A 26,904-nucleotide genomic window follows, 5' to 3' on the forward strand; every position below is an offset into this window, starting at 1 on the left:
ACATGCAGGTTTTTACACTGTGTGTGTGTTTTAGGGCTCTCCTGAGGCTAGACAATTAAAGAGCATTTAAAGAGATGACAGAGCTCAGCGCGCATGAAGAGGAGAGGTGGAGAAGTCAGGGAGTGGAGAGGTTTGCAGGTGTATGAATAGCATGTGCGTGTGTGTGTGTACGTATATAGGCACGAGTGCCCATGGGAATGAATGAATGTGCGTGTTGGGTGAACTATAAGATCACGCAAAGGTGTGCCTGAGAGCAGTCTGCCTCTGTGCGTTTGAGGTATTGGAGGGGGGGGGGGGGGGGGTAAAAAAAAAAAAACCCACATAAAACATCACGTGGGAGCAATTCACGCAACATTTCTAAACTGACAATAGACAGAGGGAGCAACAACAGACATTCCACTACAAAGACGAGAGAGCATGAGAGAGAAGGAGAGAGAGCGGGCAAGAGAGAGAGAGAGAGAGAGACATTGTGAAGAACGGCTCTGAAAGAGTTTTTGTGGGGCCATAACAAAGGCCCCTCAGAAAACACAGTGGCATAGGAATGTTAATTAATTAATGAGAAACTATTCAGCCTACAGAGGATGGCGGATAAAGAAAGAAAGACAGACTGAAAGGAAGAGACAGACTTCAAACTGGGTGCAAAGACTTTATCTGTCTAGTTTTGTATTTTCATGTTGTGCACTTATTTAAAGTACCAAATCCATGAATGGGTTTTCAAAGGCTTTGTCACATCCATTGTGACTTTTTCCAGGCATATAACATACTGCTGCTGTCAAATGAAAGCCTCACTTCTTCAGGACTCGGCTTTCCAAGAACTGGGGAAAATGGTTTTCCACATTGACAACCATGCATTTTTGAATTAATCCACCAATGTTTTTATGAGCCTGAATGGCTGATGTTATTAGTTTATGGAGGATTGCGGAATCCTAACAGTGAAACATGAAAATCACCAGAAACTTGAGCTATTAAGAGCAATCAGCACAGTTTTACTGCACCGTTTTCACCTGTTGGAATATTTATTGCTCTTTCTCTTTCAGCAGCTGCCACTAGGACATACGCCTAAAATTCATCAAAAGGTTAAATTAAAGTCTGTTGTGCTTTGAATGGTGAGCTAGATTTTCTTTCTTTAATTTGTTATAATTATAGGATGAATCATTAGGCATGTTGCGCAACATCCTGTACTTACAGGTGGACAATAGATGTGCAGCACATAAGGCAGAGTTGTTTCTACTGGTTTATAACTTTCTTTGTGTTGATCTGCACTCACTTGTCCTTAGTGGAAAAGTGCAGCTTTAATATCAAGTATACACAAGGAGAATTATGTGTTGTAATAAAAGAAAGTGAGGCTGGATTAGATTCTTGTCAAGATTCAGTGGAAAAACTAGCGAGTGAGCACACATAGACTGTGAAATACAGATCAGCGTTAGCCTGAGGCAGCTGACACTTCTTCACAAATCCACACTCTCCTCTCTATAGACTGGAGTGTGTGTATCTGAAATGGATATGTGAGTTCCTTTGCACCAGTTGGTTACTCATAATCTGTTATTTATCTATGGGCATCCATGTGCATGCGTGCGTGCATGCATGCATGCATGAAAGCATGCGTGTGTGCGTGATCCTCTGCGCGTGTACAATCACAACATTCCAGCAGCAGAAACCTGAGAAGGTGTGACTTACTAGACACTGGATTCTGCTCTTTCTGGGGACTGAAGGGTGCTGAAGTGTCAGAATTCCAATTTCCTCCAAACAGTCACTCCCAGTCACACACTGTGACCCTCTGCGTCTCTCTTGCACAGCCAAACACACTCATTCTTATCCTCCAGGGTTTGCTTTTCCTCTACTCTGTCTTTCAGCTGTAAACGCTGTCTCTCTCTTTCTTGCTCAGTTCCATTCATAAGGCCTCACAAGAAGCAATCTTGTCTCGCACCATACTGTACTGCACTGCCACCACCCCTCTCCTTCCCCCTTTTCCCTTCTTCTAACTAAACACTCACCATTTCTCTTGAGCATTGGGGGGAAAGGAAGGAAGAAAGAGAGAGAAGAGTTCGAGAATCGCGGGCCCCTCCCACTTTCCGGAGATGCTCCAGCCCATCCCTAGATTGTGGACCAATGAGGGTGGCTCATTCACAACTCATGCGCTCCTTCTACAATAGGTAAGGAGAGAGAGAAAGAGAGAGCAAGAGATATATACAAGGAGAGAAAGGGAGAGGGGGAGAAAAAGTGACTGTGTTTAGGGGAGAAAGACAGTGAAAAGGAAAGGCCAGAGTGTGAGGGAGGACAGGCCAGAGGGGAGAGAAGTTAGAGCAAATCTGAACCCCTGGGAAGGAAGCAGTGACTGAGAGACCTCTTCAGTAAAGAGAGATGAGGAGGCAGACCCTGTGACAGGACAGATTTACAGCAAACAACCTGCAAAGGAGAAACAGGTAGTAAATATTTTTAGAAGAACATTTTAACGAGGAAAGACACTTTATTTATCACAGCTGCCTCCTAAGACATCACGAGTTTGACAAGACAGGAAACCCTACAGGTGTCGATGCAGACAGGTGGACAGTCAGACATGCTACTAGTGCTTCTGCTTCTCTGCGTGGATGGAGGAGTTTGGGGGTCAGCCCCTGGAGTGTGGGGGTACGGACGGATCCAGGACAGACAGGGGCCAGCGGCACCTCTGTGCCCGTCTCCATGTCAATGTGAGGAAGATGGGATCTTTGTCATGGTGGACTGCTCAGAGATGGGACTATCATCTGTGCCAACCGGCCTCAGCCCTCTCACCACATACCTGTGAGTAACATGGTACCTATACTACAGTTAAGGACTTCCTGGTTTTAGAAACATGTCCTATTTTATTCAAAGCCCTGCTTTTCATCCGCTCATCATTTATCCGCTCATCATTTGTCTCTAAACGTCTTCACTTCTCATCTCCTTCATTGTAGCTGAGTTCCAAATATTGTTTTAAAAAGTGAGATAATGCTGCTTAATTGCAGCATTTCATCAATTTGTAAAAATAGAGCCAACAGTTGGTTAGACGTGTGACCAGTTAACACTGGTATATCTCATATGTAGATAAATATGGACAGGGCCAAGTGGGAACATGTGTATGTGCGTGTGTGTGTGAGAGAGAGAGAGAGAGAGAGAGACAGGGAGCGTGTGTGCGATGGCCGGCCACTACGGCAAAATAACTGGACCACTTTCAGTGTCAGGTTTCCGAGCACCAACTGGAGACACGCCATGAGTGTGTGTGCTCATGTGTAGGCAATGCCTTTGTGCACATGGATGCATGTATGCAAGTGTGTTTGAGGGTATGTCTGTGTGTGTGTGTGTGTGTGTGCAAGCTGCAAGCACTTGATATAAGCCTTTTCTTTGGGTGCATGAGGTGTTTGAAGTGCAGTGATCAGCGACTACTATGTATCACACTAAAAACACAGTTAAACAGATTAAATGATTAATTCCAATCATTTTAAGAGACTATTTGGACCTTTATATATATGTTACGTAAAAGACTTGATCTGTTTCTTACACCACCCTGCTGTGGCTTAAAGCCAGATCTTTCAAATTGCTTCACTGCATAAATCCTCAGAGGACAGATTACAGACACTTTGTGATAACTGATATTGAAGTGATAGAAGTCAAATCCAGGAAACAGGGTGTGATAGAGCAGTTCTCACTAGGGGCTCTGCAAGTATAACAAGAGTGGAGGGGCAGAATTCAGAGCGAGTGAGGAAAGATCAACAGTTTATGTAGCAAACGACTTAAAAAAGAGACACATAAAAGAACTCCTATAGCTGAATGATGCCCGCCTCTTCAGGCTGTCATGGGAGCCGGTGACGGCCAAATTTCACTGTGTTCATTTGAAAGTTAAAACACATGTAGAGTTTATGATGGTGAAATATAGTCTCCAACTCCATCCAGAAATCACTGTACCTATGAGAAACATCAGGCCTTTGGCCCTGCAATGTGGCTTGTCACACAACTAAATCAGCACACACCCGGAGGAAGTCTAAAGCTGTGAGTGTTTTCAGCTTTTCATCCCTCCTTTTATAATAAAAGCAGTGATGACCCGAGACTCCCTCTGAGGGAATCCACACTGCTCTTAACTGCTCTACTGCAGCCATGCACAAATACACACACACAAACACACATCATTCCCTACAAACACAAGCTTAATTGTTCATTTCCCCTCGTTACCTAACGGTGGAACTGGACCAATTAGTGAGTTTGAGGGTTGATTTAGAATAAGATAAATAAACTCAGCGACCAACCGCACACGCCCACACACAGTCACACACACTTGTAGAGAAGACAAGAAGGGAATGTGGGACAGCAGGAGAGATGCCACAGCAACCTAAGATACTACAACGCAGAGTCAGAGATTTTTCTCATTGATTTTCCTGTTAGAAATCATCAAACACAAACAGCTTTGCTTCTCCTTAAATCTTGCCGACAACACACATGACCAAGAACGCAACTGCACAGCAGGCTACAGTTTCTTATTTCATCCTGGAGTATAAAAGGTTACAACAGTGGTGAGCCGGTCCAATCCCCACCAGGATCTGTTGAACTGTCCAGCACGCCCTGCTGTGCTGTGTAGGCTGGATTAGCCTCCAAGCACATACTGTAGGATGCCGAGGTCACAGGGATTTGCTTGGGAACAGTCCACATTACAAACCACATCCACACAACACTGTGAAAGTGTATGACATCATTCACCCCTGTCATCGGAGAGCACTTCAAAGTGTACATGCTATAGAGACTGAGAGGGCAATCCAGGCAATGCATGATTCACTCCATTTTCTACAGTTTATTTGCACACTTGGATGGCCCAACTACATATAGGTATATAAACACAATTAAACCACAATCAAGAAAAAAAGCAATTATATTACAATGGTGAGGCAAATTCAGGTCGCCTCGGCTAAGGAATTTAACTACAGGGAGGCGAAGGTGCTCAGAGCAACTTTCAGCAGAGTGGGTAGAGATTTACGGCAATAATCGTTTCCGTGGGCAATGCATGATATGAGCTGTCATCCGAGATGCTTTGAAAGACCTTCTCTTTGATATCAGATTAGGAAGGAAAGACAGTGCCCAAGGGTGTGTGTGTGTCTGCATGAGTGTGCGTGGATGTGTGTTCACTCTAAGAACACAGTGTACGGTGCAGTACATTGGTAGATCCGCACTGTTTCATGTGTAGCTGCGAGCAAGGCAAGATGGCTTCAGAGTGACACTGTAAGTAGCTCGTCTGTCACAAATGTCAGCTGGGAGCAAATGGATTAGTCAGCTGTCCCCCCCGGTGGACTTAAACCCATTTAGACAAATATTCAATCTTATGCCCATTACCTGGCAGGTGCTTGTTGCTGTATGTTTACACATGTCACACTGGCTTCAGTGGTGTGTGTGTGAGAGAGTGTAAAAATGAGTCTGTGCGACTGTGACTGCAGTTGAGCAGCATTAAGGTGATGCTTTGTGGTAGTGGCGAGTGTGGTGAACTTCTAACAGTGTTTTGGCCGAGGCCAGGAAACCACAGCTAGCACATTACCAGACAGAGGAGTGTGTTAGTATGTGTGTGCATCTGTGTGTGTGTGTTTGAAGACCACCCACACAGCCAAGGGACTTTTTTTCCAGCCAGTAGAGGTGAAGCAAAATTGTGAGAATAATGAAGAGATGGAATATGAATATGAAGAAAAGGACAGATGGCAAAAGGTAAGGATAAGATTTGGTGACAGAAAAATAAAGATTTGGAAGATTCTAGTTAAACTTAAGCAAATAGACACATTTTACATACAGAGGACAACATCCTGCCTCTGTGTGGTGGCCGTGACAGTCGTGTGCGTGTCATTTAGCCATTATGTTGACGGAATGATTCCTATCGTGAGTGACCGGGGGTCGCACTGTAAACATCATGTCTGAGATAGAAAAGAGAGAAAATTGTATGTGATAGGAGGGAAAGGAGGATTTGAAGGGGAACAAATGAACAAAAATAAGTGTGTGTATGTGTGCTTGAATGTGTGTGTGTGCACTGACAGTGGAGGGTCCTCTATACAGCAGCTATCAGCTCCAGCATCAGTGTCCTGGCTCCAGACGTCTATCCTAGCCCCCCACCTCAACTACACTCCCCTCCCTTGCTTGCTCTGTTTACCCCCCCCCCCCCCCCTGGCGCACACACACACACAGATACTCTCCTTTCCTCACCTGTTTCCTCTAGCCTTTTTCATACAGAACAAGTATCCATAGATATCCACAAATTAAGTGCCTGTCTCCAAAGCAGGTGTTGAAGCTGTCCATGCAGCACTAAAGTGTAAAGTGTGTGATTATTGATTTGCTTCTTTGAGAAAATCTAAATGAATGCATACAGCTCAGGGCAGCAGAATGAGAAAAGTGAAGGGTGTGTCAGATGGTGCAAATGTTTTCAAGGTGTGTGTGTGTGTGTGTGCCATTTGAAGGAGGTGCTTTGGCTATGAGCCAAGCAACTGTCAGCTGTGATCAGAGAGTTACACACCTCCAATTAAACAGAGGAGGAAAACAGTGGCAAATACCATCATAGTTAATCTGTTCTACTTAAAAGTTGCAAAAAAGGCACATTTTTTTCATGACTTCCATTCTTCCATCATTTCCTTGTTTCCTTCCTTCCTTCCTTCCTCTGAACAAACTTGAAGTGTTTGCCTCAAAGCGTCAATTCTGCAGCCCTCCTTAATATTCCCTGGAGGCCTTGCAGTGAACACCAGCAGAAAAAGCCACTTCCGCTTGCTACAAAGGTGATATTTATGCCAGAAGAGTGTTTGAGAGAAGGGATAGGCAGTTAGCATTGGATAGTGCACCGGTTTGTGGTTTCCTGAGAGCAACCTGGGAGGCTTTTAAATGTCGCTCAGGGACAGACGGCAGGTAGGCAGTTAGGGGACAACAATGGAAACAATGCCAATTCCCTTAGGAACAGCAGGCAGAGAAGACACAGAGGCCATAGTGTGCTCTACCGTTCCATATCCTGTCCTTTAGAAAAAAGTAGAAAGCAATCACGATACAAGATCTTGAAGTGAACTAGGGTGGAGAAGGCAGAGATCAGGGAAGTAAAAATGAAGAATGTGTACATGCACATGAGCCTGCATGCATAAGACTATGTGGACTAAAAACAACAGTGTTTGGTATTTGTTGGTTTCAGAACAAATGCCAGCTGTGTGAATATGCGAATCTGTACGTTTTGTGTGATATCAATGTGACGCTAGTATGACACGGGGGCTAGGAATGTTCTCCCTGTGATGTGTGGTTGTGGGGTGAAGGGCTGCTTCTGACTGAGAGAATTCAGAATGCCTGTATGGCCCAGATTCCTATTCAGCCCCTTTCTAACCCTGGGAATCCATGGGAATGTTTGTTTGTGTGTGTGTGTGTGTATGTGCACTAGCCCTCTCTTTTCCACTACAGAGAAGGCATTGTCCTATCCTGGGACATGCCGACCACAACGAATGTCCCTAACTGTCCCCATTGCCTGCTTGGATCTACATATCTAAATGAATCACAGAATCTGTGATTTTGCAGACTTCTTAAAAGGGAGTATAATGTTACAAGATCTTAAGTTGCAGTGCACAATACAAACTTGAAATGGGGTGAAAACAAAAATAATAACCCCATAATGAGACATCACAGAGAATGTTTACATGAGTGCTGACAGCAGTGTGTGTAAGACACGGCTTTCTAAGCTCCCCTATACCTCAACATGGGTCTGTCTGTCGCTGTCTGCCCTATCTGTGTGATCGCTGGCCAGGCTTGCTGAGTAAAGTGTCTCATGGTGGGCTGGCAGTGTGCAGGTGATGACTAGTAAGGGCTAATGATACTTAATGCCCCCTTCCAGGAGCACATACATGCACGTACCTACAAGACCCTGAAGTGAGTGTATGTATACGCATACACTTTGGGCACTTTGAGACTTGCAAAGATACATTTTATGCCACACAAATGTGCGCACACACATATGCACAGTGTAGCACAATGAGGATACTGCACAGGAATGTCCAAGAAAATGAAAGAGGGGATGTAGGAAACAGAAGAAGAATGAAGTAAGGATCCCTTATTTTGGAGAATTACTAAATCTGAATGCAGAAACAGCTCACCAGGATGGCATAACTATTGCTAAGACTGCTGCATTCATCTTTACTAAGACTGAACTTCACAGGTGAATTTTCCATCTGCTGTAAAGGGAGGCTGCAGGGAATTCTGCCACTGCAGAGACTCCTCAGCCAGACCGACTCAAGTCTCTATTACATGTCTGAGAAGGAGCAAAAGAGGAAATCTGGACTTTTTACATGCATGGCAAGAGGCCAAACTAAATCTCTTTAAACCAACAGCAGCCACATGTCTTCATCGGTATGGGGTAAGATTTCATCAAGTGCTGATCTAAGTTCTGTACTAGATGTTATCCGTGGGTACCGCTTAATATATGGGAGCGGATGAGCTGATCATAGATGTGTGAGAGAGCGACAGCAAGGGAGGAGTGAGCCGGCAGCCTTCTAACAAGATCCAGTGACCTCCTGTTTCTGCCATTCAAGCAAATGAAGTCATAATGGAGCCTGACACTAATACTCATCGGGTTTCATTTACTGTTGTATCCACTGCTGAGAATCTGCCTCAAATCAGCGTGCAGGAAAAAACACCTCTGTAAGAGATACCCTTTCAGGATGTGTGGAAAAGTGGTGAAATTTGTAACTCTTTATCACACATCTTGTGCCAACGGCTTTCACTGACATGTGACGGCTCTTTATATGGCAGAAGGAACAAAAAAAGTTCTTCCTAGCAGATGTCATGTATCAACCATACGTATACAAAAAGAATGCCAACACATCAGATTAGTGGACCTTGGGCAGGGCTATGAAAGCCTCTCTTGCCTCCTACCCACAACAGCTGCCACTCTTGTCCACATGTTGGAGGCGGTATGTAGTATGTATGTGTAGTGCCGACTGTTCCAACACTTCCTGTTCCATTACTGAAGTGCTTGACCTTTCACCCCCCTCCCCTCTGTCTCCTGACGGGTAATGTGTAGGAGGACAAGGAGCGGACATGGAGTGTGTACGTGCACGTGTGTATGTGCGTGTGGAGTATACCAGGGATATGAATGAAAGTCCCAGAGGGCATGAGTATGTTTCCCATGACATGGCCTCAGACTAAACAGCCGCTCTCTCCACCCAGACATCCGCCTGTCATTCTCCCCTAAACCGCAACAAGCAGAAAGGAGCACAAAACACAGAAGCATCTCCCCCTTTTTTGTGTCTCCTTTCTCGTCATCCCTCCCTCTCTGTGCACTTTTGTAGCCGAGTCCTCCCGTGGCTCTCCTTGTCCAGGTGAAAGACTCCTCCTAACCCTCTCCCTCGTTCTTTGTGCCCCATGAATGAGAGAGAGAGAGAGAGAATAGGAGAAGAAAGATAAAGAGAGAGTGCCTTTGGACACAAAGGGCAGTGTACCCCTCCCAGGAAGTCTGGGAGAGCGGGAGAAAAAAACACATCTTTTGAGGAAGGAGGAGGGGAGGACAGCATTGTACCCTCCTTCCTGACTCTTTGTGTGTTTGTGTGTGTGTTTGTGCACAAGCTCATGTGTGACCACAGGAGAAACTGAATGCCAAAGCAGTCAGTCTATTCAGATAGAAAAAAGCAAACACACTTAGACCTCACCCTTGCATAAAATACACACACACACTCTCTCTCTCTCTCTCTCTCTCATAGACACACTAATGCACACAACCATTTAGACCCTCTTTAAGGCGGCGCCCAAGCACAGACTACCAGTTACATTGTGAGGAATAAAAGATCCTCTTTCATCCTGCCTTAACTGTTTCAAAGGACTAAGCGGAGAGGATCAGACTGGCTGAATCCAACTAAAGACATTACTGTCATAGTTACTGTAAAAGACAGCCAAGGTGTGGCTCAAGCACCCCCTAATGCAAAACTCCTGCCCTCTGGGCAAAGCTCTGGTTGTTGATTTCCACTAAAGATCTATTACTCTAATGTTCCTCGCAGATAAGCCACCTTCAAAGGTGCAGAGCTTACTGCCATTATTGGCTGTTTGTTTGCTAAGAGTCTCCACCTGAACGAGGGAGAAAGGGATTGGCAGTGAGGCAAGAAGAAAAGAAGAAAGAAAGAGAAAGAGGGGAGGAAGTAAGTGGGAAGCCTTCAGGGTATGGAACTTGTAAACTGATTTTGTGTGTGCATAAGAGAGAGTCATGAAAAACATCCTTCTCATGTGCAACAATATAAAGCCCATTTGTTATGTACTTTTGCCTGCACATTTATATACCGTCCCTGCATGCAATTTCCTGCTTTATTTTTTACAATTTAACCTAAGTACTTCACTGAAATGCATTAAAAGCATCTCTCCTCTGCTTAGCTTTGTTTGACTGACACATTTCATCAGTGATGCTGAAAACACACACCTGACTACTGATCGTATCAGTCCTGGTCTGAGGGTATAATCACACACCAGGGTGGTCTTTAAGTGTATATGAGTGCCTGTGGATGTAGCGTGGGTGTATGTGTGTGTGTGTGTGTGTGTGTGTGTGTGTCACCCAATGTAAACATGGGTGTTTTTTCATATGATGTGGCCAGTTGTTTTGCTGCGCTAAATCACCAGCTCTTGTCGGAAAAGCTTCCAGTTTGAAATTGGCTACAATGGAGCTAGGGGCACATTCACACCCACACACACTGCCTTTGATCACAGAGCTGATAACATACTTCAGTAGTTCTGTTGACGGCGAAGAGGAAATATGATAAATCACATTATTGTAACTACAGGACTGTGAAACCTCATGCTCTGGTTGAAATTTGAAACAGAGTTGGTGAGAGAAAGAGTGAGTGTGAGCGACAGAGTGGCATAAGAAAGAGGGACTGAAAGGGCCAAGGCTGATGAATTGAAATGTACCTCTGCTTCTTCATGCTTCCGTTCCTCCCTTAAGACGAGCCCCTTGCCATGGTTACACTATTAATCACTGTATAAAGCAGTAAAATATCTGCTGCTTTATCTTTCTTCCTGTGCCAAACCTTCCACTCTCACATCCACAAGCACACACACACACACACAAAACAATATATCAGAGCACATTGTGTATCTTCAAATCACGGAACGGCAATGGAAAAATGTCAATTTCTTTTTTTTTCTCCTCAAATTGCTGCAACACTGGCCTCAATTTTACACACGCTACTGTGCTTAAAGACACACAATTACATGCACGCACATGAAAATCTAATTCCTCTCGAGAGGAAACAGAAAGAGATCACTGGAGGCTTTGTAAGTCAATCTGCAGATTCTGAGAAAAGGAGGATAAAAGGAACTGTTAAGAGTGTGTTTGTTGATGAGCATGGTTTTCTCTGCCTGTTTTCCCAGCTCCAAATGCTTCTGAGGAATCTTTACTTTGTCATTCAGCAGCCAAAGGAGATCTAAGGGGAGAATGTGTGTGTGTGTGTTTGAGAGATGTGTTGTCCTAAGAGCTGCTCTTGCGACGCCATGATGGCCAAAGATAGGGCACAATGGTACAAAATACTCACATGAAAAATAAAGAAAAGAAACCACATGAACTTCAATTCTGTCCCTCACACACACACACACACACCGACCCACGCAGTGATCCACTTCTATTCCCCAGCAGTGTTCACATATGATGTGGTGAAAGCACGGCCAGGGACTGTACCCACCACATCTGCAGGCTGACTGGAAAACAATAGGGGTGTGAAAATGAGCGACAGACATCTTACCACACACACCGCAGCCACCTATAAATGGAAAAAAAAAAGATTGTACTCCACACACAGACACACAGATACTGACTGAGCACACACATTGGAGATGCCCATAAAATGGGGACACAGAGGGCCCAGTTCTAATTGTGAAACTCCCATACACTGCAGAGCCTGCAAAATCTTTAAGCACTCTCTTTCTCATTTCTTTTGCGGGCCGTTTATTTGCGCTGAAAATATCTGCACGTCACAGCGCCAGCCGACACAATGCACATGTGGTAGTCATCAATCATAATTATCATGGTTTAAAAAAGCCACAGCTGTTATTTGATTTTAAAAACAAGCCATAGCACAGTGCCTTCCAACGATACGTCAAGTTGTCAGTGGAGGCCTTGGCCTGCACAGCAGAAATGTCTCTCTCTCTTTCTCTCTCTCTCTCTCCCCAGCTTCCCAATGAGCTTGTTGGAGAGCACAGTCGAGCTGAGCTGCATTCAACCTTTCCCCATGACTCACCAGAGTGTGTGTCTTTATTTTTAAACATTTTCTCTCTCCATTGCTGTGTGTTTATTCTGTCTGAGTGAGGCCGCTGTTATGGACTTCACACAACGTTTGTTTATGGCTTCTTTAATCAGGACCAGATAATGGAGAGTTGTCTCCATCTGTGGGCGCATCCCCAGAAGCTGGGTGTGTAGCGTGTCTGCATGTGTGCATTTGTGCGTTGCTACGCTTTAATGATCCCTCCAGAATGTTCCAATAAATATTTTTCCTCAGGAGAATATTAGTTCACAGACAATGAATGGGATTAAGGTGTGTATGTGTATTGTTCACGAGGCCCCACACACTTCCTGAGTTGTACGTGATGTCACCCAATCTTGATTATGTCAACTGGTTTGCTGTTACTGCTTGCTGTGTCATCGCCATGGCAACTTTGTTATCACTTATATTTACTTCTGACTTTAATCAAGCAGTAATGTATTATGCTTGTTGTAATCATTTCAAAATTACGGCCTGGAGCCTGAGCAGACTGGATGAAAAAAATTGGGACAAACATGAAGCAAAAATGAAAAGGTGAAAAAAAAAATACATTCAGTGGAAATTGGGGGAATTGTTTCATTTATTTGCACAAGAACACATTGATCCTCATTGACAAGATGGGTGTTACTTGAACAAAACCACAAGGAAAATGAACCTTTTCAGCTGTATAGTCAACAAAAGCACTAGCATTGCCCTTTTTTTACAAGGTTTAACTGTGGGCTTTATCTCATTTGTTCCACTGTTCTTTGGTTTGTTTGTTAGGGTGTTCGTACCATTATCTGCTTCTGACAAATGGCCACATATTATCTTCAAGCACTGTTTTATATGGTACAGAATTCGTTGTTGAATCATTGATTGAAAACTGATCGGCCCCGGAGGACGCAATGCTAAACCATATCACTACCACACTCCGCTACTGGTATGAGGTTCTCCTCCTGGAGTCTTTGGGCTGTGCCAAATAAGTCTGCAGTTACTGTGGCTAAACAAATCAATCATTGATCCCTCCCTGATCTGTATGGTGTGCCTGGTGTTTGCCTATATACTATATACATCTGGAAAGCAAATGTCCAAAATTTTATCTTTCTAAAAATATTATACTTTAATACAATATATTTAATATAAATAATTTAGAAATCTTTTTTTTATTATTTAAGCTAATTAACATAATGTTTAAGGTTCCAGTTTTTTATTGCAAGCAATGCTGAATTATTTCTATATAAACTTTTGCAAAGCTTTATTGATTATTGATTACCTGCATTATCCTATACACCTATGGTGTTCTTCTCTTATTTGTGAGACCAATGCTACCAGCATTGCTATGCACAGTCTCTCTTATTATAAATGTGTGCTCACTGATCTTAGTGTGTTCTAGCAGAACATGAGCCAAATAAAACAGAGACCTGCTCATCAAATATAAGAATGACACACATGTACCTCCCAAGATGAGGTCAGCAATGCTAATGTGATAATGAAAATGAAAGATTAATAGCCTACTTAGTTCTGCCTCAGACTTGGCCATATTTTACTGAGTGCTGATTCAAAGCATCCGCCCTGCCTGTATCCTTGACTAACACCTTGAACCCTTCTCCATTGCAGTCAGACCTCCCACAAGTGGGGCATTTGTAACACGAAATTCCCAAGCGAGGAAACTAACTTGCCATTGTTATACTGTTATGAGAAACATTTGCTGTCGGTAGATGGTATAAAAGAGCTACGGAAATATCTGACAAATGTGTCAAAAGGAAACAGTTAACGCTACAAGCTCATCTCATGATGTGAACACACCAGCTCGGTCCAAGTGACAGTAGTCCAAGTCCCATCAGCCGATGTTCTCTGTTATCCTTGACAGGGAACCAAACTTGCGTTATTCTGAATTTGTCTCGTCTACTAATTATGACAGGTTACTGAAATACCCACAAATTGTTGCCATGCAGTGTGTTTTTTCCACATCTCCCCTGAAGCTGGATGTAGATCGTGCCTGAGGACAGATCCATCCAGCCCCCCCTGTCAGCTTGGCTGACTTGACAAACAAACAATCAGCGTGTCAAAACTCCCAACTGCGAAGGGCTTCTGAGAGCACAGTTTACACTTGCTAGCCCGGTGGTCTGGCTTTATGAGCAATGGTTAGTGTCATACGCACACACACACACACGCACATACAATCCTCACTCTTGAAGACTCATGTGAGACCCCAAGGGCTGTGAAAGCAAAGAAGGGGTGACGTAACACCTCCATGCTTTCATTGTGTTTATCAAAGGGATGACCTTACATGACTGGGGCCACAAGGTTATATATGTTTTCTACCAGAGGCTGACATGTAGGTTGTCCCCAAAGTTGTGTGTGTGTCAAGCATGTGGACGCACGTATCCGAGCATCCTGTACTTCTCCCTCTTTCACCACAACGCAGCTGCGTCAACACTCAGCCTCCAACACACCCTCTCACGTCAGTGTGTGTGTGTCAGAGTGGCAGAGAAATGGAGTGTGTCTATGTTACAGCAATGAAGAAAGAAGGGGTGGGGGGTGGGGTGGGGTGTGGGGTCTCCTAAGTAACCTGAGAAAGAAAAAAAAAGAAGAGGGGAAAGAAGAGAGAGAAAGATATGAAGGGGAGGCTGAGGGGTCAGATCAGAGAGAAAGGAGAATGAGACATCTGGAAAAGAGAAAGAGTCACTGGGACGAGGAGGAAATTACAGCTGCCCAACAATGATTCATTGGGGAAAATTCTCTACATCTCCTCTCCTCCCTTTCGTCCCCCAACCTCTCTACCTAACCCTCTAACATCTCTCTGTGTCCTATACTCCCTTATCGTGTTGATTGATTGCCATGTGAAAAACACATTCTTAACATTTGTAATTTTACATTTCCGGAGTATCCTCATAGAACATCAATAAGACTGAGTGACGCTTACGCTCCTTGTTTCTCCTCTCTCTCTCTTCAGGGATCTAAGTATGAACAACATCAGTGAGATCCAGCCCAGAGCCTTCCACCGACTGCACCTGTTATCAGAACTGTGAGTACAAAAATCATTCGGCTCACAGTCAGTTAATGAATCCCCACTGTCACAACCCACACATGACAAGAAGCAGTAATCCCCTATACAGAGACCTCAGCGATGCGGGTTGATGATTCTGGCCTGCCTCTGATCTCTCCTACCAAGAAAATGCCTGCAGCAATGTGCTTGTAGATCCTGGAATGGCTGCACAAAAGAGGGAATCTGATATTCACTTAGAGGGTGAATATATGGTCCTTAAAGTATTTACAGAGCAGGTCCTGTGCTCAGCATCCAAACCCCTTTTCTTTCTTGCCCTGCTTGACTTTGTTTCAGCTGGACAGCTCAGCAGGAGCAGCGCAGATGTAGACGTGGGCCCTTGCCAAGACAAACACAGACTATAGAAGAATCTCAGGGGAAACAAAAAAAAATGCTCAGAGATTTATGTTTTTCTTTTTTATGGAATTAACTAGGGATACTGTTGGGCATCATTAGAAGTGTTTTGATATAGGAGCCATAACAACAAAATGTTTAATATAATTTTCTTGGCTGGTAACAAATATCATTTTATTTGACAAAAGTAAAACTAAATAAACAATATTTTGAGTATAAGAAACATCTTTCTAGAAACAACCTTTATAATATGGGCACAGATATATGTGGTCAGCGCCTCACAAAGCAGAACATATTGGTTTCATTCTCAAAAGGCTGATGAAAGCATACATAGCGAGGCGAATTTGCAAAACTTTTTAAACACATTCTCAGTCAACCTCACCGATATCTGATCTGACCACTCAGCAGAATCCAGCTAAGTCTCGGTTTGACAAAAGCTGCACACAAATTCGCCCCCGGGGTGTGAGTGTGTGTGTGTCATAATTCACAGGGGCTTATGTGTGTGTGCATGTGTGTGTGTCAACCTTCATATGATTATTTTATTCCTGAATCCTGCAGTGTGTGTGTGTGTCGGCATCGAGTGTTTGAACAATCCGCTGTTTTCTTTGCTAATTCTTGCAGCTGCAGCCTGTGAAGCATGAGCTAATGATGATGAAAGTAAAAGGTTCGAGGGATAACTGCTCAGTTTACTTAGAGTCAAGGTCAAACTTTATGTGAATAGCAGAACAAATCCGAGCAATGAACTTTTTTGACACCTTAAAGTCTGAATATTAAATTCAAGACTTTGATTTAGTATTTGAACTTAAGCTGTCATAAAAAAAAAAGAAAAAGTTTAAGGTCAGATATTGCTGTTGGCGTCATAATGAGAACCACGCAGTGCAAAGCGATGCTGAACACTAACGCTGACATTTGCTTACACTAGAGAAATGGGTAGTGGGGGTCTTGGATGCTGCTCCACCTGCAGTGTGTGTGTGTAATGAGACAATCCTCCCAGTGTTTTACAGCCCTGTTGATCTTGCTTCATCTGTATCGCTCTCAAGTTCTGACACTTTATGGAGACATTCTGCTGCTTTGTAACTCTTCCAAAAAGGATATTTCTGCCTTAAAGCCAACTTTTGTAGCCTGCTGACCATTTCTGGAGACAGTGATGATATCCCACAGAGGCTGAGAAAAAAAAGCATATTTTTGACATCCACTTCTGTCTAGAAAGCTGTCAGAGACAGAGCATAGCAGTAAACAAGTCATAATTACAACAACTTATGGTGCTTAGTAAAACAAACCGAGCCTCTAAACACAAACATGGTTGGTTTGAGAGAGACAGCTTTTGATGTGGGTCTACGGCATTGCATGGTAGCACAGGGAGAGGCAAGGACCAGGCATGTTGTGACTGGTAGAGTGATAAATTTTTTGATGTTGGGCTCTACCTCACTGCTGCCTGCCCTCCCTCCCTTTCAATTCATTTCTGCAGCCCCCCATCTCCATTTCACTGCAGGCTATTTCAAGCTGTACTCACTGCCTTTGATAGTTTTTTTTTCTCTTTTGGCACTCTTCATGTTCTTACAAATCAAAATAAAACCTGCTTATGGTTAAGTTTTCATCCTGCTTTATGTTATACGGAATGGGGAGGAAATAAAACTTTACGTGTGTATCCTTAAATGTAAACTGTATCATGCTGCCTCTCACCTCAATATCAAAGTGAAAGTCCCTTTGAACCTCCAGTGAGGTTATTACCAGTAAATTAGATCACAAAAGCAGGTAGCAGATCTCGCCAGACTAACCTTCCTTTGATTCACTGCAGCATTGATATTGATAATAACATGTAAGTGTAATCGCCACTCCCTCCAGCCCTTTCTCTGCTTCTACATTATTTCTAAATCTTGTTCTATTGATCTCAGATCCCTCTTATTAAGCCTTCATTTAACACTTTCATCAGTGAATTGCCTTAATTCACATACACCAACCTGCACGCAACTGTCAGTCAGACTCACCATGAAGAGAGGCGACTGAGAGGCAGACTGTATGTCTATGGGTTAATAAGAGAGCAGCGATGCACACGCAGGTATAGACTCAGAGACTGGTTACTCATCTACCCTATCAAAGGCATCCACTATTTTCCCATCTTCTGCCCTAATATCAAAGACACACTATCTATTTCAGGTCAAATTGCAACCTGGAAGGAGAGGATGTTGCTCTTCCTGAAAATTGCTTTTGTAGGCCACAGTTCTTTTCTAGCCTATCATCATTATCAAAGTCCACACTCTTCGTACCTCCAGAGATCACATTTCACTGTCTATTGCCTTTGACTCCCCTCATAATCAGCCGTTTGGGTCGAGTCATTTCATAGTTGTCTTATCATTATCTGTAGCCGTCTATCACCTCCTGATTACAGAGCTGAAATGAGACGTTTAAAAGTGGCCTGACAGGAGAAACAATCTGTGCTGGCGTAGAATAAGTTGTTATCAGTTTGAGACTGAAATTGTGATACTCTTAAATCTGATCCTGCCTTCAGCAGTTCTGGAATATCCATCTACTCAGGCGTCTCCAGCCCTGTCAGAGTGCTCTGACTATCACATATGAAATCCAAATGTAAGAGGAGAGAGTTGGTGAGTGGAGGCCAAAGCTGCCCTGCTTGTCTTTCTCTGAGTGATAAGATTGTCTGCCGATAGGCCAGGATGTATGACGTAGGCGACGGTTGAGAGGTTACAATATTGGCTGTCTCAATGCTCCAGGTGCGCCACGCAGCTGCAACTATCTAGGTCAATTAAGACTTTTCCTTTTAGTGTTGCCAATGTTGTTTTTTTTTTTTTTACATAAATGTCTCCATCTCTCACACAAACACACAGAGACACCACTGACGTCTGTATTTTAGGGGTTAACATCAGGTTAAGTGTTTGACCCTGAGGTCGGACCTGAGGGTCAACCACCTAACCAATCACATTTCTATTGATGGCTCAAGGGTGTAAAGGGTCATACATGCATGTACTTACAGAAAACACCCACGCACAAATTGTCCTCTCTCTGATAAGACCTGTTTATTTTCACCGTCTCCTTTCATCATTGACTCCTATCAACCACCCTGCTGCCTCTATGACTATCACCATCTGAGATAGCATCCAAAATATGATGTTGTCTCTCTTCTCTTTAATCTCTCTTTTTGTTTATTATTTTGAGGCAATAGGACATGGTGATACATAGGATTATCAGCAGTAGGCATGCTTCAGTAAAGTCCCTATGGATCAGGGTGGTCTCACCTTTTGTTACCAGCGAGACACCTACCTTTTCTTTCATATACATTTGGCCTATGTTTTTTTTTTTTTTACCTATGAATCATCTGAACACAGTAGAGTTATGTTGAGGTGAAACTTTTATCTATGCAGCACAAGGGCCAAGAACAATTCTAACAATCCCCAAATCAAATTAAAAGAAAAAATAGTTGGAGCCATGCTTTGACAAGAGCAAGGCGCCTTTCATTAGAATGAGATTGATGTGGAACGACTAGGAGGCTAAGTGTGGAACATTCACTCACACATACAATCATTTACACACGCACACACACACAAATAGACATGCACTGATATCATGGAAACAGTTGGTCAGTGGCAACTGCCGGTGTTCACTTGATTTTTTTCCTTTTTTTCAATATCCATCTTCACTTTTGACATAATTATCCTTTTGACAAATGAAGAAAAAAAATCAAATGAAAAAAACAAAATAAAACATGATTCCACTGCAATGCCGTTTTGGCCCCTGTGGTGCAGCTAATAGGAAAAGGCTGGGTTGGCAGGAGGACCTGCACATATTTATTCTCTAAAACTTTAAATTACTGCTGTTCTGTATCCCCCCCATAGTAAAACAATAATTATTCTTATTACCTATATCTTGTTTTCTGTCCGCCTTGTCTGTATTTAATTACTTTGTTTGAAGAGAAGGCACTTGAGGGCATTTGCAGAAATTGACTAAGATGTATTTCACTGATGTCGAGATCTCAGCAGAGCCTACTGAAACAGTTACCCCTGGAAAAGCTGCAATTGAAAATGTCCCCAGTGATTAAACCGAGACAGTATGAATGAAAATCTGATTTAAAGGCAAAACTGAAGTCCTTTATCTTTAAATTAGATTGAATTATTTTTGAGGTCACAGAGCTGCAGCTACTGTCTCTCATATGTCTTTCATTTTTACTGAACTCCATATTGAGACATCATGCGGTGTGGTCAATGTCTATTTGAATGAGTGTTGATTGTGGTTTTTAAAGGCATGACTAAATGGCACCACAATAGCTTGGATAACCATCAGTTCATTTTGTATACACACATGCTTGTGTGTGTGTGTGTGTGTGTGTGTGTGTGTGTGTGTGTGTTTGTTGATAAATACGAGCTCCATAATAGTTCTAAACTGAGCTGAGTGTGAGATTTGGCAGGCGTGGGCGGGGTAATGTGGTTTGCCACTGCACAGTAATATGACTGAGACATGTTGACATGAGTATCAGATGTCAGAGGGAGTTTGCTGGGAGCCCTTGTACATTACCATCTGGATAATAGGGGGTTTGGAAAGGCAGCAGGCACTCTATATTAATATTTCAATATTCTGGCACTGATGGTTTACCAGAGGCAGGCTGCTTAGCATGAAATTAAATGTCTGAAAAATATTACCTGTAGATCAATGACATGAGCTAAAAAGGAGGGTGTCAATTACTGACTTTTACCTTCTTTCTGTGTGTGTGTGTGTGTGTGTGTGTGTTTAATAACAGTGGGTGGTCTTGAGCTGTGAAGACCAAATCTGTGTTTAAACTGTGCTTCCAGCTTGTGACCTTGAGAGTAACTCTGTTGGACTGAATGTTATTTATTTGGACATTTTATACACACTCAAAAATGACCATTAGGTGCTGTGTTTGATAAACAAACTGATTGGATTGCTTGTGTGAATGTGTGTGGTTTCTCTCTCTTGCTATCCTCAAGGCCCCTTAGAATGGGCCCAATTACCTCAAGGACACAGAAATTAACACACACATTCACACTGCGCACATGTGTTTGTGTGCGTGTATCTATGGTATACACCTTCCTATACACACATAAACACACTTACATGTGCACGTCCAATTCCCCAACAGCACTTACCGACCCAGTATCAGTCTCATTCAATTCAGAGTTTACTCACTCATCAGAGCTCCCAGGATTGGTTAAGGTTTCATTGTGTGCTTTGGGCCAATAGCAACCACACTGAAGGGAAAAGAATATTGTTATTTGCATACTGCCCCAACAGTAACCCCAAAGCAGTAACTCTAGGATGAAGTCATGTCACAGCTCAATCCAAAAACATTGAATAAAGTAAAAAGCAAAGCCTCTCTTATGAGACTTGTATTTTTTTTTATGTATGTGATTGAATTTCATTTTTTTTTTACTTGTATGTTTTGCTTTGTCCGTGTTTCTCTTCCAGGCGTATCTCAGGGAATCAGCTGAGGTATATCTCAGGACAAGCACTTCAAGGTCTCCACAACCTCAAAGTTTTGTAAGTAACCTCCTCCTCCCTCTCACCTATCACACTGCAGTGGTTTAGCCCTCATTCTAGCTGAGCCATCATGGGTTGTTCCACTTCAGTTTTTCAGAGGGGGTGAAATGGATTTGTCCTCCTGCCTTGAATAAAACACACAGGCCACGCATCATTAACTGCAGTTAAAGTTTATGGGCTGGGGAAGACGTGCCCTGCTCACAGCTCCTTCATTACTTAACAAGCTGCGTTTCAGTTGCAGGCGCACAGACACACACACACACACGCATACTCACAGGTGTAACACAGGGACCTCCCAGTCACACCACCCACTGAGATTACAGCAAGTGACAAAAAATTCACTTAAGAACTGCATTTAAAGCTTCTCCTTTAACATTCCACTTCTCATATGTTGTTCATAGCCTTATGATCCATGGCCACCAACTGCTAGAGCTGCCATGAAGTATTATATCACCAAAAAGAATAAAGCAGCCATAAAACACGCCATAGTACCTTCTCACTTGCGAGAGTGCGGTATCTAATGAGTTGTGGCCACATTTCTAGTGGGTGCAAGACAAGAGTTTTAAGGAGGTTTTCATGAGGGTTGGCAACATCTCAATTTCTTTTAGGCCCTGGCTGAGAAAAGTTTAAGAAGCAATGCCACAGAATATAAACCTTGCTAGCAAATTGTGGTTTGTAATTTTAGGGTGTCTGGGGAATTGCCATGAACAAAAAGTTGATCTTCCTTTACCTTGTGTTGTGAAACTCACCGAGACAGAGAGAGGGATCCAACCGTGAATCCTGGGATATTATGTCATTACTGCGGAAGGACACACACACACGCGCACACACACATCCTAAATTAATATGTGCCTGACACACTCTAACCCCGTAGCAAACTTTGGAAGCTCTCCTTGACCTCAGAGCAGCTGAGCTGTTTTTCTTTGTTAATATATTAGTGAAAGTCAGGCTGTGTCAAACAAAAATATACTACTGACCTTGTGTAGACTAACAGCAAATTCCCTGTTGAGACAGACGCTCACATATACACAGGCAGAATGTTATGAAGTCACAGTGTAGTGCATCAAAGCTCTGCTTAGGGATTTTTTTTTTTTGAAACAGGAAAAGAGTCAGTTGACTGTATTTATCATGGCATCAGCATCCCAGTGGAAACATTCCCCTGTCCCCTTCAAAGAGAAGCACACTACACAGATGCCTATTATGAAACATACTACACTACAAAAATATGCAATGCATTTAGTCGTATAAATAAATATTGAACATTTTATTTACAATTTAATCCAGAATACACTGAGGTCTTACTTTATTGTTGAAATTAATTCATTATTATACTTGGCAGTAAATTCACACTGTACTCACAAATAATTAAAAAAAAGTAATAATAATTGCTGTAAACTCAGATCGAAGTCGTTCTCGCAGACGCGAGATCATTACGTCACGATCATTACTGTGACACCAAGATGTCATTGAACAACACTTTAATGAAATAATGAAAGATTGAGAAAGCAAAGGAGGCTGAGGAAAGAGAGAGGGTTATTGTTTGCTCCCCACTTCCTCCTCATTTTTGCTCCATTCTTCTGAGAATGACATCAGCAGCCCACCCAAGGAGGTTCCCGTTCTCTTTTTCTGCTTCTCTTCAAGCTTTCACTGGTCCTTTCCACCTTGTGTCAGATTTCTCTTGCTATGGAATTATTTGTTCTGCCTGATGTGCACTCACACACACCACATACACTAAATCAGCTATACCTGATACCTATAACTGAACCATGCATGTGTGCCTTTTAGGATGCTACAAAACAACCAACTGGAGAGACTTCCTGATGATGCTCCATGGGACCTACCCAACCTCCTTTCCTTGTGAGTCTTTCTCTTACACACATGTACAGTAATCATGCTACTCTACCTCATCAGCAGGGAATGAAACATCCCCTGGCCACCCACACATTTTAGTTCTAACCGCAAAGCAGGTATAGAGTACCACTGACAAATTACAGACCATACCCCAACATTGGCTGCAATAGTTGTGCATTCAGTGCTGCACTGCCTGTCGGCAGGAGTCACAGCCTGACTGTGTCAGTGCAGTTCATGGTAGCATCTGGAAGCCATGAGGGAAACAGCAGACACTGCAGGCCAGGGAGAGCATCTCCAATGAGCTGTGAAACAACCCTATTTTCCATCAATTCCCCCTCTCTTCCTCCTCCACTCCTACTCCTCCGCTCTTCTCCCACCACCCACACTGCTATCCCCCTGGCTAATGAGAGTGTTGGGTGGCTTAATTGTCTAATCTGTGGGGTCAGTGTGCATGTTTAGGCATGTGCATGTGGACCACCTCATCTATAATTCCTCACCCCTACCCGTCTTTCCCAGCTTTGTACCGCACACATACTCCAGATCTCTGCTTTCCAAATTAATAATTCTTTGTAAATATCCATAAAGCCATTTCTTTCATCACACAGACACACACACAAATTGCCCGAGTAGTAACATAGGAGGGGTGCGCACATGTTAACTCCTCTACCACCTACAGCGTTCCTCTGTCTGGTATAAAGCAGGCCTGCTCTCCCTCAGTACAGTCATCAAGCCAGTGCACACACATCTGTTCACACACACACACGAATGTCTGAATGAAAAGTTCACTGATGATGGCTGTCTATCTGTCTGTGTGTGTGTGTGAGGTCTTCTTCCAATTTTTTCACATGGATTGTCTCAAGTAATGAAAAACGTGCACACACAGAGTACACACCGAGTACACACACAGAGTCAGTGTACTGTATAGAGACGCACCTTGTCATTATAGTAATGATAAGCTCAGCAGGGAAAGATTACTGGAAGGGCTTTGGAGAGTGAAGCTTGTCGGCGCCTCTCACTGACATAAAACACAGCAGGTAAAAAGAACAGACACAGCAACTCAGTCAGCGATGGATTTTAAATTGGTATAAATGTATCAAGGAGGCTTTTATCCAAAATTAATCATGACTTTATCTGAGACAGGAAAAAAGTCTTCTTGTCATCAGTAAAAACCTATTGAGGTAAATTTGTCTCCCCATTTGGAAGAGGATAATAACAACACACAACACAGTCTGAGTGCTGTTTAGTTCGGTGCCATCATAGGCAGACAGACTGTTTTGGGTCCCAACCCACAGGTTAAATAACGTAATCAACACTGATGAGTTTCACAAGCAGCTCTAAATCAGCAGAACCTGTTTTTAGAGATATGAGTCAACGGCAGTGAAACGAGCTTCCAAGTCATATAAAAATTTGACCATCTGGAGAACTGAACCATGCAGAAGCAAGTCCCCAGATCTCCTGGATCATTTAAGAAAATCTTTCTTTCTCTGTCTCCACTTTTCACTCCAGTAATCGTATGTCAGACTTTGATGTGATGGACAGGAAATAGTCTACTTTATTGGCTTCTGTGAAACATTCCTAGTTCTGTCTGGACCTTCTAGAGACCTGGCAGGTTCACCCAGAGGAGCAATTATTATTTTGCCCTGGAGAACAACCCACAAAGTTGAAGGGCCTTCCGTAGCTTTCATCCTGTGATTTGGGTCAGGGACAAACAGCGTCCACAGTTGGAGCTGCAGAGACGATGTTTAACACTGTAAAAATGTGGTCTAGAAAAGTAGATACAGATTTCTTTAAGCTGTTTGAGTGTGTGCGTACACACATTCCTCAGTATTTAGATGTAAGCTGGACAGTGTCACTCTGTGTGCGAGCATCTGCCCATCTATACAGTTGTTTTAGTTGATGGAAAATTTCCCTGAGGAGAAAAGTACAGAGTTCAAGTTCAGATTTCACTTTGATGATGCTCTTTGTTTGGTGTACCCTGTCTGGGGTGAGGAGGCGCTGTAGTCCAAGAATCAAAGAAGTCCAGCGGAAGATTGATAAGGGAGGATGTTTGAAAGACGAACATGACTTAAGGATTGAGATGCAGTGGGGGTCACAGCAGCTGGGAGTGCATCAATGAAGATGTAAGAAACAAAATGTGAGTATGAGAGGGGCCAGAGGGAGGAAAGAGGAGATTAATGAATGAGTGTTAAGGGCCAAAGAAAGAAGAATAGCAGGAGGAAGTGGTCTCAGCTTGTCAACTCTGCCCTGAGGGGATCATTCATCACTATCGGCAGTGTGTATGCATGTGTGCATTTATGTGGGGTGTGTGTCCTCACTCATTGCCTGTGGGTCTGAAGAATCAAGGGAGAGAGGGGACAAAAGGTTTGTTAGGTTTTGTGTGGTTGACAAGATGAAAGTGCACATATGTGTGTCATAACTTCATTAGCTGAAAGTGTTGGATGATCAGTCAAGGGCTGATAGCAACAGTGAAACTCCAGTGGGAAGAATGAAGGTGGAACCTGAAGATGAATCTCTTTCTTCTATCTTTCCCTTTTATCCACCAAGGGGGGGGGGGGTGTCTTTATATAACATAAAATAAAGTGAGGACGAATAAAACAGGCTCTCCTCCATCGTTCCTACATGTTTGTGTTTTTCCCATCATACCTTTCATACATGTCTGTGCTGGTGAAGCTTATGGCTTATTTAGCATGGGAATAAATCACAATGAGGAACTTCTAAGAGGCTGCAGCAAAGATGAAAGAAAGAGAATAAAGGACGTGTAATTCTCATAATAACCTTACTGTAAGCCAAAGTGTTTTCATGCAATGACACATAGCCACTTATGCACACATAAGCATGGATACACATGCACAGAAGCAAACATACTGTACTTAGACTCCACGATTATCTTGCTAAACACAATTCCTCTTTCCCCGCAGGCGTCTTGATGCTAACCTGTTGTCTAAAGTACCGGCTGAGGCCTTCAGAGGCGTTCGCTCTCTGAGACACTTGTGGTTGGACGACAACTCTTTAACAGAGATCCCAGTGATGGCTCTGGACTCTCTGCCTTCCCTGCAGGCCATGACGTTGGCCCTAAACCAAATCACACACATCCCAGATTACGCCTTTACCAACCTCTCCGCCCTAGTGGTGCTGTAAGTTCCACCTTGATGTGTTTACTTACAACTCTCCTGAGTGTGGGTTACTCAGCTAATGATTTATGTAAAAGTAATTTCTGATTTGTTAAAAATATATATGTGACCCTTTTCCAGGCATCTCCATAACAACCACATAAAAAGCATGGACTCAAAATGTTTTGAAGGTTTACTCAGCTTGGAGACACTGTGAGTATCTCTCTTACACACACACACACACCCTCACACACACATGCATACACACAGACACATGCTTTTGGACATCGGTTATACCATTATACCATTAAAACAGACACACTGGACACACATTCTCATGCATGCGCCCTGGAGTGATTTCATGTTATTGTCCTAAATGAATACCTCCATGTTTCCCCAAACACCGACAGAGGCTTCGTGATGACAATGTATCAGCAAGTATCAACATTCATTTGGTACAGTTTTGTTTATAGCAATCACATTGCCTTAGAATAACCCTAAGATATATAAAGAACTCCTTCAAACACAACCTCAAAGACCCACCGATTTACTCCCATTGTCAGCTGTGTGTTTTGTGTGTGTCAAAGTGGTTGGCATTACTCAGAACACTTGAAATTAACCGTCTGCTAAAAAAGTGCCAAACAATAAGTAGTGCTAAATTGTAAAGTCATAGTGATTAATGTCCTGGTAATTTTAGCAGGTGCTTGAATGTTTTTCAAAACCGCAACTGACAAATGAACGTGAGGAATGTGAAGATGAAAAGATCTTTTTTTGGTTACTTTGAAGTATCATCAATACATTCCAATAAGTAATTGCTAAGCAGTAT

General features: G+C 43.0%; 1 protein-coding gene across 1 annotated transcript in view; it reads left to right on the forward strand.

Moving 5' to 3' along the window:
• Positions 1-2,202: 2,202 nt before the first annotated feature.
• Positions 2,203-26,904, forward strand: part of lgr6 (leucine-rich repeat containing G protein-coupled receptor 6) — a 32,940-nt gene continuing 8,238 nt past the window's right edge. Inside the window, exons 1-6 of the mRNA XM_028409474.1 lie at positions 2,203-2,778; positions 15,169-15,240; positions 21,046-21,117; positions 22,903-22,974; positions 25,887-26,102; positions 26,220-26,291. Coding sequence (XP_028265275.1) covers positions 2,534-2,778; positions 15,169-15,240; positions 21,046-21,117; positions 22,903-22,974; positions 25,887-26,102; positions 26,220-26,291 — 749 coding nt within the window. The 5' untranslated portion in view covers positions 2,203-2,533. The remainder of the gene's footprint in view (positions 2,779-15,168; positions 15,241-21,045; positions 21,118-22,902; positions 22,975-25,886; positions 26,103-26,219; positions 26,292-26,904) is intronic.

This window comes from Parambassis ranga, chromosome 7, assembly GCF_900634625.1.
Source record: "Parambassis ranga chromosome 7, fParRan2.1, whole genome shotgun sequence".
NCBI lineage: Eukaryota > Metazoa > Chordata > Actinopteri > Ambassidae > Parambassis > Parambassis ranga.